Here is a 14,300-nt window from a genome sequence, read left to right as displayed (position 1 = left end):
GGTCCCGTATCCCCATCCTGTGCATAGTTCGTTCACGTTTAAAACCAGTGGTAAGAAGAGTAGTTTAAAGTTCCTGGTGCGGTTTAAGGCTGAGGACAGATCCCATTAGATGGATTTGTTTGTATTTTCCAAAAGATAGGTGACCGCCCCTCTGTCCCCAGGGGAGAGGGGCTGGCTGAGCACAGCTGCCGGGCCCTGATTGACACACACACACACACACACACACACACACACACAGAGACACACAGACACACACACGCGCGCGCGCACACACACGCTCGCAGGTTGGCTGCCTCTTGCTGGGATGCAGGCCCCCTGGGGACCATGTGGATGTGTGGCTGGAGGCCCTTTGCTCTTGGGAAGGTAGTGAATGGGTGAAGAGGCACATCCTTCAAAACCGTGTTTCAACCTCTGGCTGCTTCAGAGTCACCTGGAGGGTTTGTGAGAACAGTGATTACTCCTGTCTCCTCCATCATGATTCCTTAGGTTCGGGTGGGCCTGTAATTTGCACTTCTAACAATTTCCAGGTGACGCCTGGTCTAGGGGCTACACTTGGAGGACCTTTGCTTTAAGAAAGCCGTGGAGAATTCCGCCCTGAGCGGCCGAACCCCTGCTGCCTAATTCTAGTTAAGCCACCTAAGCGGCTGCAGGAAGCTCAGCCCGCTCGCTGCTCCCTGAGCGAGCACGTCTGGGGTCAGGGGAGGAGGTGGAAGGGCTTCCCTCCCTGGGAAGGTGCCTCTCTCTCCAGGCTTCTCTCCGATGCACCCAGGTCTTGGAGCAAGCAGAGGTCTCCTGTGGGGCGCTGAGAAAAAGAGGGTTAGGTATAGAAGTCTTTCTTGAAACAGAGGTCGGGTTTTGTTTTTTTAAAGCTTTGGGTAATTCAGGGTAGAATTTTTGTACCTTAGGAAATCATCAGATGAGAATGAACGTGGAGAGAGCTGCAGAGACCGCAGGAGAGATGTGCTGAGGCGCCCTGAGAAATCCCTAAAATCACCCTGGAGAATGGGCTCCCTGTTGCCGCAGTCCTTTTGGCTGAACTAATATGCAGTTGGATACACAGACGTCTGCCCTTGCGCCATAACTGTTAGAACCCTGTTCCCTTAGTTTCAGAACAGATTTCTGTTATTGGTGTTTATATTCAGCTCGTAAACAGTTCTTCCTTTCTTTAGCATTTTAGGTTCCAAATTTTCTGTAGGTATCTGGCCCTTGGCTTGTTTCTGCCGCTTCTGCCTTGACAGTCTGTTGTTGAAATTCAGTTTCTACAGACAGCAAACATTCGTTTGTTGGAAAATGTGGGGGGTTTTTTTTCCCCCCCGCAAACGCCTAAATGTACTGCGCTTAAAGCTTGGATCCCTTGTGTACTTCCACGGTTTTGCGTAGACCCTCCTTTGAGCCGGTGGATGCGTGTGTGTTCATAAACACGAGTGCGGCCTCCTGGTCCTTACAGGTTGCAGTGGGTTTTGAAAGCAGGTTCACTGTTTTTACTACTGAGAACAGTATTCCATACTGTAACAGAATATTACCGTATCCCCGTTACGCTATCCACTCTCTGCAGGTGCTGAAGAGAAAATTTTGGAAGAGTTTAAAGAAGCACACAGTGCCGACTCTCCAGATTTTCAGCTCCAGGCCATGATCCAGGCTGCTGGGAAGCTCGTGCTGATTGACAAGCTGCTGCCGAAGCTGAAGGCCGGCGGCCACAGGGTGCTCGTCTTCTCCCAGATGGTGCGCTGCCTGGACATCCTGGAAGACTACCTCGTTCAGAGACGGTGAGGGCCCCGCGCCGGGGGCGGAGCCGGGCTCAGAGGACGGGGCTCCACGCGCTTCACCTCCAAGTGGCGTGGGGGTTTCTTCCGTGGTTTTTTTTGTTTGTTTTTTTTTTTTATAATGATTTTTTTGGCTACGCGGCACGGCACGCAGGATCTTAGCTCCCCGACCAGGGATCGAACCCGTGCCCCCTGCAGCGGAAGCGCGGAGGCTTAACCCCTGGACCGCCAGGGAAGTCCCTTGAAGTGGCGTTTATAGTAAAGGGGGCGGAGTAGGGGACGTGTGTCACACCTCCTTCTAAAAGCCATAGATGGGCGTGACGGCTATTCCATGCGACACGTGCTTTGGTGGGCGGTTCTGCTTTCCATTTCTTTCCTTTGGCTAGGGGAGAGCAGTTCTTACCGAGCATTGAAATTGTCTGTTGTTTCACTGTTGGAGGTGTCAGCCCTTTTCAGAGCTCAGATAGTTCACCGGAGAGGAGGTAGAATGAACTTCAATCTTTGGGGCCTTTGACCAATTGTATGAAAAACTACAACACCACCTATTTGCTCTGAAATTATTTCTGATAAATAATACCATCCTGTTAATATATGTCCCATATTATAGTACTTTCTTTAAAACACCAAAAAAGGAAGAGTGCGTTTTGGCCGTTCGTCAGGCCTCCTTGTTAACACTGACGTTTTCTAGGTACCCGTACGAAAGGATCGACGGCCGGGTCAGAGGGAACCTCCGCCAGGCAGCTATCGACAGGTTCTCCAAACCTGACTCTGACAGATTCGTCTTCCTCCTGTGTACAAGGGCAGGAGGTTTAGGCATTAATCTTACTGCTGCTGATACCTGCATCATCTTCGATTCCGACTGGAATCCCCAAAATGACCTCCAGGTGAACATGCAAGAAAATCTCCCCGACGCCTCCCTCTCCCACTCTCGAAAGTCGTTCTGCCGTGTCAGACCAATAAATTAAAATCGTGTAGTCGCTCGGGCAGTGTCCCGTCATGGGGGCAAATGAACCAGCTAGTAATCAATTTATTAATAATGTGAAAGTAATTTCTTAGTGTGTTAACCCTCTTCTGTTAAACTGCACCCCTATTTATTGGAACAGATGCTCTTATAACTGACAGTCGAGTCTTTTCTTTCTTTGGTAGCCATTCATTTCCTTTTTCTTCCAGGCTCAGGCTAGATGTCATAGAATAGGACAGAGCAAATCTGTGAAAATCTACAGGCTGATTACAAGGAATTCTTACGAGAGGGAAATGTTCGACAAAGCTAGCTTGAAGCTCGGTCTGGATAAAGCTGTCCTGCAGTCCATGAGCGGAAGAGAAAACGCTCCCAACGGGGTAAAGCATGCTGTCCACACCATGCGTTCACTCTCGCTCCATTATTTAGCTTATAATGAGAAATTTTTCCAGCATCTGATTATCTTTTGGCCTTGATATTTTAAGCATATTTTGTCACATTTTCCTTTGTTATCATTAAGGTTTACCCTCTTTGAGAAAGGTGAATCGTCTCTTCAGTCTACAGACAGTTCTAAAAATATTTCTCTAAAACAGGTACAGCAGCTTTCCAAGAAAGAAATAGAGGATCTCCTCCGGAAAGGGGCCTACGGTGCACTCATGGATGAGGAGGACGAGGGGTCTAAATTCTGCGAAGAAGATATCGACCAGATTCTCCTCCGGCGAACCCACACCATCACCATCGAGTCTGAGGGAAAGGGTTCCACGTTTGCTAAGGTGCGGATCGATCCCAAGCGGCGGGTGTTCTGTGGCAGCGGAACAGAGTTTGTGTCACGCGCTCACGGGAAGCACACGTAATGTCTGCTTTATATTGCACGTTAAGAGATTAGTGATTAACTCCCGCTTGACGGAGCCCCCGATGCACGAAACACTCGTTGTGTCTTGGGTTCTCTTTTCTGTACCGGGCCTCGGGGTCACCCTCACCTTGTCCCAGCAACGCTTCCCACCTCGCCAGGCTCGTCCTTTACCTGTGTTCCGGCCCCGCCCTCTCTGCTTCTTGAGCCTCTGCTCCGTCACCCTGTCCCCCCTTTCCTGTGATCCTGACCCCTGACAGCCTTCAGACCAGTCAGCTCACCCCTATCTGCAGAAGCCCCCCATCTGTTTTCCGCGCTGGCTACAAGCCCGCAGCTCTTCTTTCGCAGTGAAGATCCATGCAAGCGTTATCTACGCTGCTCTTTCCCCTGCCTCCCTTTCTGCTAATTTCCCACCTGCCAGCTTCCACCCCTCCCTCACCTCTCCGCTCCATCCCCTCCGCCCGGGGCCCCTTCTGAGGCTTCCCCCATCCACACCCAGGCCCAGTGCCACGCTTTCATTTTTAACAACTCTATTGAAATGTACTTTACCTACCGCAAAATTCTCCTACTTTAAGTGTACCGTTCAGTGCCTTTCCCATATTCACAGACTTGTACAAGTATCCCCACATCTAAGTTTAGAACGTCTCCACCACCCCAGTAACAATCCCCCCACCCCGCCTCCCGTCCCCTCCCCCTCGTGAGTCCTGGCAACCCTTCAACTGCTTTCTGTCTCTCGAGGTTTGCCTACTCTGGACATTTCATATAAGTGGAATCATACAACGTGTGGTGTTCTGTGCCTGGCCTCGCTCACTCAGCATGTTTTTGAGGTTCATTCATGTTGTAGCACGCATCAGACATTCCTTACTTTTTATTGCTAAACAATATCCCATCCTGTGGTTACACCTCATTTACCACTTGATAATGGACATTGGTTGTTGACCCATTCACTAGCTGATAATGAAATTTGGAGTGTTTCCATTTTTCGGTTATTATGAATACTGTTGTTACAGACATCTGTGAACAAGTTTTTGTGGACATATGTTTTCATTTCTCTTGCATATATACCGGGAATGGAATTACTGGGTCGTATGTTAACTCTGTGTTCAATCCTTTGAGGAACTGCCAGACTGTTCTCTAAAGTGACTCTGCCATTTTCCCTTCCTACTAGCAGTGTTTAACACTGGGTTCTAATTTCTCCGCATCCTCACCAATGCTTTTCGCTGTCTGACTTTTTGATTATCATCCTATTATTGAGTGTGAGGTGGTAGCCCACTCTGGTCTGATCTGCGTTTCTCTGCTGCTGTTTAGCATCTATTCATGTTCTTATTGGCCATATATATATATCATCTTTGGAGAAATGTCTATTCAAATCTTTTGAACAACTCTGAACTCTTGAGTGAGTTGTCTTTTTTATTGAATTTTAAGAATTCCAGATAAAAGTTTCTCATCAGATAATACAAATTGCAAATGTTTCTCCTAGTCTTTTCCTAATGGTGTTTAATTTTAAGAAGCCCACCCATTTTCTCTTTTATCATTTGTGCTTTTGGTTCATTGTTTAACCTTAGGCCACAGAGATTTGCTCCTGTGTTTTCTTCTAAGAGTTTTATAGTTTTCACTCTTCACTTTATGTCTCTGATCCCTGTTGAGTGAATTTTTGTGTGTGATGTGAGACAGAGGTCCAGCTCCCTCCTTTTGCATGTAGATATCCAGTTACTTCAGCTACTTCAGTTGTCCCAGCTACTCCACTTGTCCCAGCTACTCCAGTCTTGAAAGGCTCTCCTCCTCTGGGCTCTGTGACCCAACACCTTCTCCCTCACATCTTTCAGCCTCTTTTCAGGTTCTTTCCTCCATCCTCACAGGCACCTCAGATTCAGTAGGTAGCAAAGCAGATTAATCATCCCTGTCCCTCCACCCTCTGTTTGCACGCATGTGCATGTACCACACACACACACACGCCGCTGTTTTTTCACCTGAGCCACACCTTTCAGCTGCCAGAGTTGGGTGCTGAGGTTTTCCTGGCTTCCTCGTCCTTCAGGCTTCACATCCACTCAGATTCCAACTCCTTTAATTTTGCCTCTTAAAGACTACCTTCTAGACTGTATCCTTTTCTTCATTTCTGCCGGTCTTCGCTGTTCCTCCCTAAACTATGGCCGCAGCCTGTCCAACTTTGTCCTGCCCTCCCTGCTCCAGGACACCGCTGTGGTCCCTCTGACAGGTGACTTCGGATATGGCCGCATACCTCTTGAGATTATTCCCATTTTCAGAGAGTTTCCCACTACCGCAGGTTGGAGTTCAGACTCTGTTAACAGGACATGCAAGGCCCTGCTTGACCCGGCTTTTGCCCTCCTCACCAGCTTGACCTTGGGCTACACTCCCCTGACCACGCAAATCCGCAGCCGTACGACGTGATCACCTTTCTTCTCTGTGCCTTTGCACGTGCCCCGCCCTGAACGTTTCCACATGCTTTCCTGTTCTGTGGGCTTTTTTAACACTCTGGTCCAGGTACCGTATTCTGGAGGGCCTGTTCTCTCCTCCCAGCAGTGAGTGCCCTCCCTGTACCCGCACCCAACCTGAGCCTGGTTAGGGCTCCTCTCTGTATATCGGCTACACCTGTATGTACCTTTGTTTCCTGTCATGTATTATGCTGTGCTGTCATCTGTTTTTTTTTTTTTTTTTTTTTTTTTGCGGTACGCGGGCCTCTCACACGTGGGATCTTCCCGGACCGGGGCACGAACCCGTGTCCCCTGCATCGGCAGGCGGACTCTCAACCACTGCGCCACCAGGGAAGCCCTATTTTATCATCTTTTATCAACCCCTGGACAGTGAGCTGCCTGAGGGACAGTCCTTCATCCCAGTCCCATGGACCACAGCATCTGGATCACAGTAGAAGGATGGGTCCATGTTCGAGTGAATGAATATGTGAAAACTGCTTGGCATTTTGACACTGAGAAAAGCATCTCAAAGTAATGCATGTTTTTTCCCTTTTAGGCCAGTTTTGTTGCATCTGGAAACAGGACAGATATTTCCTTGGATGATCCAAATTTCTGGCAAAAGTGGGCTAAGAAGGCGGAGTTGGATATTGATGCCTTAAATGGGAGGGTGAGTGAGAGGTCACCTTCAAACTCTGCCTGATCTCCCCCAGGGGTTGCTTTTTCAGAAGTCTCAAATGTATCTGCTGTCTTTTAGAACAACCTGGTTATTGACACTCCAAGAGTGAGGAAGCAAACCAGGCTGTACAGTGCAGTGAAGGAGGACGAGCTCATGGAATTTTCAGACTTGGAGAGCGATTCCGAAGAGAAGCCCTGCACGAAGCCACGGCGGCCGCAGGACAGGTCCCAGGGCTATGCCAGGAGCGAGTGCTTCAGAGTAGAGAAGAACCTGCTTGTCTATGGGTGAGTCAGGCTCATGTGAGAGATGGAATTTTATTCGTAAAATAGTTAGAATTCCAAGTGGCGGAGAAAAGCCCTGTTTGTGTTTGGATTTCTGTGACTCCCGGTAGCAAATGCCTTTGACGCAACCCGGGCAGGCCTGGGGCCTCTTGGTCAAAGAGCTCAACGCTGTGCAGATCCTCACGGATTCGAAGGGGGTTTGCCCCTTAAGGGATTATGTCAGATCCAAATTTACTTGCTAATCATTAATAACTCAGAACGAAGTCTCAGAATAACAGCCTCTTTGCCTAGTGTACCTTCACATAAAATTACCACTATGGTAATCTTTCATTATTTTTCCATTATAAAAATTGGTTAAAGGCAATCGTCTCACTTGTAGAGCTCTTCCGACTCATCTGAAACGTGAAAAATGGTGGTCATTTCAACACTCTGAATGGGTCGTGTTTCTCCTGCTGGGCCACGAGATCCACATCTGACCCATATCTGAACCTCCGGCACCCACACGGGGCTCTGAAAGGCAGGTGCTCGGCGAGCATCTGGATTCGTAAATACGCGTGCTCTGGCACATGGTGGGACTGTAGGCGAATGCCACTCAAATGAAAAAGCTGCCGCCAAAACAATATTTCTATAGATCTGATGTCATCTGCTCTGTGATTCTTTTTTTCTTCCGATGGATCATCATTCGTTTCAGAAGGAACACAAACATTCCGCTAACGTGGCAGACAGGGCTCCTACCCGGCCCTTGTCTGTCTCGTGGGTCCTTTCCGCGGGCACCCCGGGCTGCTGTTGGGACAGAGGCTTCTTCTCCTGCCATGTGCACTGTTCAGTCTCATCTCTGTTTCCACATGCAGCCCTGCCCGCCCACCGCCTCCTGCCCTTGACCTCTGAGCAGGCATCCCCTCGGCACCTGCCCCAGAGGGTCTCCCTGCACTCCCTGTCACGCTCGGCATGTCAGGTGATAGCCTCTCCTGCTGGAGCCCTGGTGAAGGGCTCCGTGAGCACCGGGGCTCCCTCTTCGTGTCCTCGGGGCAGGGTGCGGGGCCAGCAGGCACGGTGAGTGCTGGGTCCGCGGCTGCTTACGCGGTAAAGGGGGTTCCACTGCAGCCGGTCCCGTGTCTCGACAGCTGTGTCACCTCTCCTCATCATCTCTGCGAGCCGGGCATTCGTTCCCGGCCACCCCTGGCTACTGAGCCCTTTGCTGCTTCCCCTGCTTCCGTGTCCCACCCGAATGATCACGGCTGAGGACACTGCTGCTGACTTTCGAAAGGGGACGTTAACAGCTGCTGGAGCCAAGCAGTGCGCTTGGGACACCCCTGTCTTTCGGCAACGCCCTCCCCTCCCCCCGCCGGCATCAGGCGTGTGGGCACCTGCCACCTGCGGCGCCCTGTGCTAGGACACGGCCGTGAGCAGGCGGTCACGGCGCCCCCTCCACCGCGGGGGCAGGTGGGCAGGCAGGGGAAGCAGCAGAAGGGGCGGCAAACTGGTAAAGCCGCACGGGCGCTCCCGTGCCACTGGGGCAGAGAGGCACGTCCTCTCTCTTTAAGGTGCGGCTCCGGGCTGTCTGCCCACTGCTGGGGGCGGGGAGTCAAAGAAGGCGCGTGAATGGATATCATGCGTTAGCTGGGGGAAGAGGAACGGTGGGACGTCGGGCAGGGAGGAGGAGACACTTCCCAGCAGAAAGAGCGGTGTGTCCGAAGGCGATCTGAGGAACTGGGGAAACTTCTCTGAAGCCGGGAGGACCAGGGCCGGGCAGAGGCGGGGCCGCGGGGCGAACTGTGCCCCTCGCGTGGAGGCCGGTCCCTGCCCTGAACGCCTGGAACCCGGGGAGGGCGCGCTCACGCAGCGTCTGCCTGCGTACCGCACGCGTAGGTCTGTCCACGGTCCTCTCTCCCCCCGTTTCACACAAGGACCTGGGAGCGCTCTTGTACTTGGCACCTAGCACCCCTGTTTCAAAGGGAGACCTTTCATGGCCTCTCATTAATTATCAGGGCGTCCCTCGGAGGTGAATAGATGCAGCTGCACCTGTAGCCGCGTGCATCCTGATTTGGGGGTCGTCACTCTCGTCACCTTCCATCTCAAATGGTGGGTCAGCTTCGGAAAGTACGAACCATGCCCACGTGAAGTGGAGCAGGGGGTTTCCGGGTCGCAGCTGGGAAGGCCCGTGTCAGCCCCGCCCTGCGGCGCGGTGAACACGCGGCCGGGTGCTAACGGCGCCCTGGACTGCCCCACTGTAACCTGATGTCAGATGTCGCTGGTTTTGACCCAGGCTCTCCTAACACTGCCACCTGGCCATGAAACCAAAGCCGCACGGCTAAACCCAGAGGCACCGTCTGCATGTCAGTGTTTGCTTTGCAGCTGGGGGCGCTGGACAGACATCCTTTCCCATGGCCGCTACAAGCGTCAGCTCAGCGAGCAAGACGTGGAAACCATCTGCAGGACGATCCTCGTGTACTGCCTCAACCACTACAGGGGGGACGAGAACATCAAGAGCTTCATCTGGGATCTGATCACGCCCACGGCCGACGGCCAGACGCGAGCCCTGGTCAACCATTCCGGTGGGTCAGCGTCGCGCCTCGTGCGGCGGGGTCCCAGGGAGCTGCCGGGGTCGCTCGGGACGCGTCCCAGACCCCGTGTGTCCCTGCCTTGCACGGAGATTCCTGACCCTGACACCATAACCGGGTCGTGGAGAGCCTTTATCGTTATGGTTATCATGACTACTCTGCTTGTAGGTTTATCAGCCCCGGTGCCCAGGGGGCGGAAGGGCAAAAAGGTGAAAGCCCAGAGCTCGCACCCGGTGGTGCAGGACGCCGACTGGCTGGCCGGCTGCAACCCAGATGCCCTGTTCCAGGAGGACAGCTACAAGAAGCACCTGAAGCACCACTGCAACAAGTACGTCAGGAAGGGCAGTCGTGGGGAGCTGGCGACCCTTCTTCTTCTTCAACATGCATGTGTTTAAGTATATGTATATACTAGATATACATCAGTGAGACTGTTATACCGTATTTACTGTGTTGGTACAACTTTACTGTTTTTCTTGAAACATGGTGCCAAGTTACGTGACAGCCTGCCTTTAGGCAACTGATTTTTTTTTTTTTTTGGGGGGGTGGTAAAAGATGCCTGGCCCAGTTTTACTATTTTAACTATTTGTGAGTGAACAACCCACTGGGAATGATTACTCAGATTGCTGTGTCCTCATCAGCCCTGTCTATACCCAAAATCTTTTTGTTGACCTTAATGTGAACTCTGTACCTATTAAATGATTTCTCCCCCCCTGGAGCCCCTGACAACCACCATTCTACCTTCTGTCTCTGTGAATTTGCCTATTCTAGGTACCTCATAAGTGGAATCCTATAATATTTGCTTTGCTGTATCTGGTTTATTTTACTTAGCCCAGTGTTTTCAAGGTTCACCCGTGTTGTAGCTTGTGCCGGATTTTTGTTCCTTTTTATGGCTGAGCCATATTCCACTGGAGGTGTAGACCACGTTTGTTCATCCATCCATCCATCAGTGAGCACTTGGGTTGGCTGATAACCTTTTGGCTGTTGTGAATGATGCTGCTGTGGACGTTGCGGGTAACTAGGTTTTAACCAACGTGTACTAGAGAATTATGGTTAACTTCACATGACCCCGCCTCCAGCAGACTGCTTGCAGTCGAGGGACTGCGGAGTCCACGCGGTATTCTTTGCCTCATAATGTGCCTCAGTCACTGGGTCCTTTCTTCTTACCTCTGAGCTTAGAATCGTAGTCCTTGTCTTTATTTCCAGAACCTGATTATGTATAACTGAAGGGTACCAGATCTGAATTCATTTCATCGCCTGGAGCTCCGTGAGCTGCCTACTCACTACACCAGCACCCACGCGGGTCGATCCCTTCCGTCCTCTGAGCGTGCATGTTCGGTATCCGGGCTCAGGCAGCACTACCCCTGCGCAGCTCTCCCCTTCCTGGCTTTGGGCGACCTGGGGCAAGCTCCCTGACCTCTCAAAGACCCGCTTGCTGTATTCATCAAATAGAGCTTAAATAAATGTCTCTCTCTCTCTTCTAAATCGTAGCAACAAAAGTCCGGGCGCCTCATACTGGCAGCACGCCAAGCGCTCCCTTTGGATTATGTGTTCTGAGTTGTCTACAGGGCAAGCCGCGCTCTTTCATCCCCATTCACGTGGCAAGGAGACCCAAGTCTCGGGTGCTGAAGGTCCCTCAGCTCGTTAAGGGGCAGCGGGCGCCCTTGCTTTGAGCAGCCCTGCCCGTCTCGGAACCCTCCCTCCCCCCAGGGTTGTTGAAAACCTCAGTGCAGTAATTCCTGGAGAACATCTGCTACTCCTGGGCTGCACTGACGGGTGGTCCTCGTCCCTTTTTCAATGCAGCGGTGCTTTCAGGGACTACCTTGGATCATCACTGCTGGATTTTGACGGACAAAATTTTTCCCTTCTGAGTCTTCAGAGCCATTACCTCAAACCCTTTTGGCACCTCACAAACTGCTGTTACTGCCATAGCATAATGGTTCTTTCTCCCTCAAGCCCTGCCCCGCTTATAGCTATTAGAAAACTTCTGTTTCTTTGTGGTTTATGTGAACTTGGGGTCCGTAACCTTCCGAACTCTGGATTCAGACAAACTGTAAGTGAAGGGGTTTAGTGCAGGAACAACGGCTCCTGTTCCCGGACCCCAGTGTGATGGTGGCGGTTTTTAATTTCCCACTCTGATGTCAGTAACAGACTTCTGTAGGGTACACGGCCCGGTTAGTACGTGAGATGTAACTAGCGTTCTTCACATCTTCCCCTGGGTCCCGGGAGAAGAACCGGCGGTGCCTCTTCCATCTCCTCTCTGGGATGAGCCGTCAGAGAGAAAATGAGACCCACATTGAGGGACCTCCTGGAAGATAGCTGGCCAGTCCTCTTCAAAAGTTTCAAGAGACAAAGACAGGAACTGTCTCAAGTTGAAGGCGACAGAAGGGGTAGGACAGTTCAGTGCACACGTGCTCCCGGCCCGGTGCTGGTCCAGAAAACGGGCACCAGGGGATAGCCGCTGAAATGAGAACGAGGTCTGGGGACTTGTTAGGAGTCCTGCCTGTCTGACTCACCACGTGCAGGCTCCTTAGGGTCAGAGGCCGCCTCCCATCACCCCGTTATCCTGCCAGGCCACTCAGCTTGCCAGTGCGTTGCTTTGAATTTCTTCCTCTAGAAGAAAGGTGACATTCACAGTTAGTTCGTAAAAGTCTCCACAAAACTAAAATTCCTCATGAGGTAGAAAACTTTGTCTTCTACCGAGGGGAGAGAAACCGTTAGGATCACTGCTGCTGCACCGAGTTTTGGTGAATAAAAGAGGATCCAGCGAAAGGCGCAGGGCACCCCTTGCCAAGCAACCTCTGTAAGGAGATCTGGTCTGCAGGCTCTTGTGCCAGCCATGGGGGCCTGCACTGTCACTTTTCTTCTGCTGGTTCAGTGTGGCACAGCCGATTTTTAATCTTATCAAAAGAAAGAAATCTTAAAAAATAAAAACGAATTATCCAGAAAGGTCGCTCACTCTGGAGTGCATGCAGGTATTTACAGCCTCACGCTTTGCCCGCTAAGAACCCAGGTTGGCCAGGAGCAGCCTGTTGGTGGAGAGGAGGGCGGGTCACAGGGTATCTGTGTATGATCAGGAGTGGTCTGTCGTGGTGAAGCTGCCCCTAGTTGTCATTTTGATATTTTCAACGACAAGTGCCACGTCCCTAGAGACGTTATGAAGTGATGGAGTCAGAAGGCCTAATTCTGAGTGGTCCATGCTCAAGGTTACCCTGTGACCTTGGATATGTCACTTGTCTTCTGTTGGCCTCAGTTTTCACGTTTGTGAAAATGGAATTTGTAACTTGCTCCACTTTGTCATAGAGTTATTGTAAAGATCAAATGAGCTAGTGTTAGTCAACGTGATACATGGGTTGTAAAGTGTTCTGCAAGTGTATGATGGGATTATCCAGCTAGGGGAGTAGCACTTGGTGTTATCTACTCATGGCCAAGGAGGTAGTCTTCAAATATGAGTCCTGAATGCACACTGGGGGCTGTCCAGCAGGAGATGCTAGTCTTGGAGTAGACAGGCCTTGGGGATTTAGCAGGTGGGCATTATTGAAAGAATTAGGTTTACGCCACTGACGAAATCCAAGTGAGATCAAAAATCTGGTTCCTAGAATTCCTTGAGTTTTTACAAACTGATTCCTTGAAAATGACTAGGAACTTCAGTGAATTGGACACATTTTAATCTCCTTTGTGATGTTTTATTATTATTTGTTAAGCTACAACTTAGGCTTCCAGGTAACATAAGCTAGAAGGAATAAAAAACGGTTACCGTTCCTTAAGGGGGAAACGTAAGCATCCACTGCCACCACCATCTTCCCTTCTCGGAAGCAAAGTTGTATAATCTGAAAAACCTGACATTCCATATTGAGGGTTTATTGTAAGGTAGTAAAACCAGATTTTATATCTCGTTTATTCCTACAACTTCTGATGTGCTTCCAAAAATGGTATTAAGGCAGCAGCTGAGGAAGTTTTATGAGATAATGAAGCAGAACAGTTACTGAAAGCCATCTGCCCCGTTGTTTACAAACTCGCTGCGATACTTCAGAGGCAGTGGTGGGCTACGTGTCTAAACTTCACAAGCTGCACGAGGTAGACTCCATGAAGTGTGCCCAGGCCGGGCTGAGCTCCGGCCCTCTCTGTGCAGGGGAGCGGTTGCCAGGCAGGCCTGCTGGAAGCTAGCAGAAAGCACCACACAGAGGTGATTATGTGCCACCATCTGTCACGCTTCAAGCCTACCATACAGCATGGCTAATCAGCCTTGGCAGGATGATGGATGAACAGCAGCAGCTGCCAGAAGCCACTGTTGGCAAACAGTCCTGAAGTTAAGAACTTCTCCCCCCCTCTGTCTTCCTCTCCAGGGTCCTGCTGCGTGTCCGCATGCTGTACTACCTGAGACAAGAAGTGATAGGAGACCAGGCGGAGAAGATCCTAGAGGGCGCCGACTCAAGGTTGGTATGAGCCCACGTTCACCCCGTTCCCCTCGCGGTGATCCGGGTGGTCAGAACGCAGCACGGAGCGCGCCTCGAACCTCCGTCAACCATCGGTGGCGCCTCTCCCTTTTTGCACCTCGAGAGCAGTCGTTTGCCCTACCAGCCTGGGGACGTGATGAGAATCGGGAAAAGCCCGTTCGGATGTCTGTGTGGATGTACGAAAAGGTGTGAACTAAATGACCGGTGTTCTGAGCTGACCTTTAAAATGGGGCCCTGCCTGGTGAAGTTCACCTCCGGCCCTGGTAGGACGTGGCCGACTTCGGCCCTTTCTTTTAACCTTCGCTCACGCCCCGCCCCCAGCCCC

The 14,300-nt window shown here is 51.1% G+C and overlaps 1 protein-coding gene across 13 annotated transcripts in view; it reads left to right on the top strand.

Moving 5' to 3' along the window:
* CHD7 (chromodomain helicase DNA binding protein 7) overlaps positions 1-14,300 on the top strand; it is a 186,926-nt gene that overhangs the window by 155,813 nt on the left and 16,813 nt on the right. For all 13 annotated transcript variants that reach the window (XM_055091201.1, XM_055091199.1, XM_055091196.1 and 10 more), the window contains 9 exons: positions 1,556-1,766; positions 2,452-2,647; positions 2,934-3,101; positions 3,315-3,494; positions 6,560-6,670; positions 6,758-6,963; positions 9,316-9,515; positions 9,690-9,849; positions 13,865-13,954. In XM_055091201.1, coding sequence (XP_054947176.1) covers positions 1,556-1,766; positions 2,452-2,647; positions 2,934-3,101; positions 3,315-3,494; positions 6,560-6,670; positions 6,758-6,963; positions 9,316-9,515; positions 9,690-9,849; positions 13,865-13,954 — 1,522 coding nt within the window. The remainder of the gene's footprint in view (positions 1-1,555; positions 1,767-2,451; positions 2,648-2,933; positions 3,102-3,314; positions 3,495-6,559; positions 6,671-6,757; positions 6,964-9,315; positions 9,516-9,689; positions 9,850-13,864; positions 13,955-14,300) is intronic.

Source organism: Physeter macrocephalus, chromosome 15, assembly GCF_002837175.3.
Source record: "Physeter macrocephalus isolate SW-GA chromosome 15, ASM283717v5, whole genome shotgun sequence".
NCBI lineage: Eukaryota > Metazoa > Chordata > Mammalia > Artiodactyla > Physeteridae > Physeter > Physeter macrocephalus.
The sequence above is the reverse complement of the archived record's forward strand: the minus strand, read 5'-3'. Positions and strand labels throughout refer to the sequence as shown.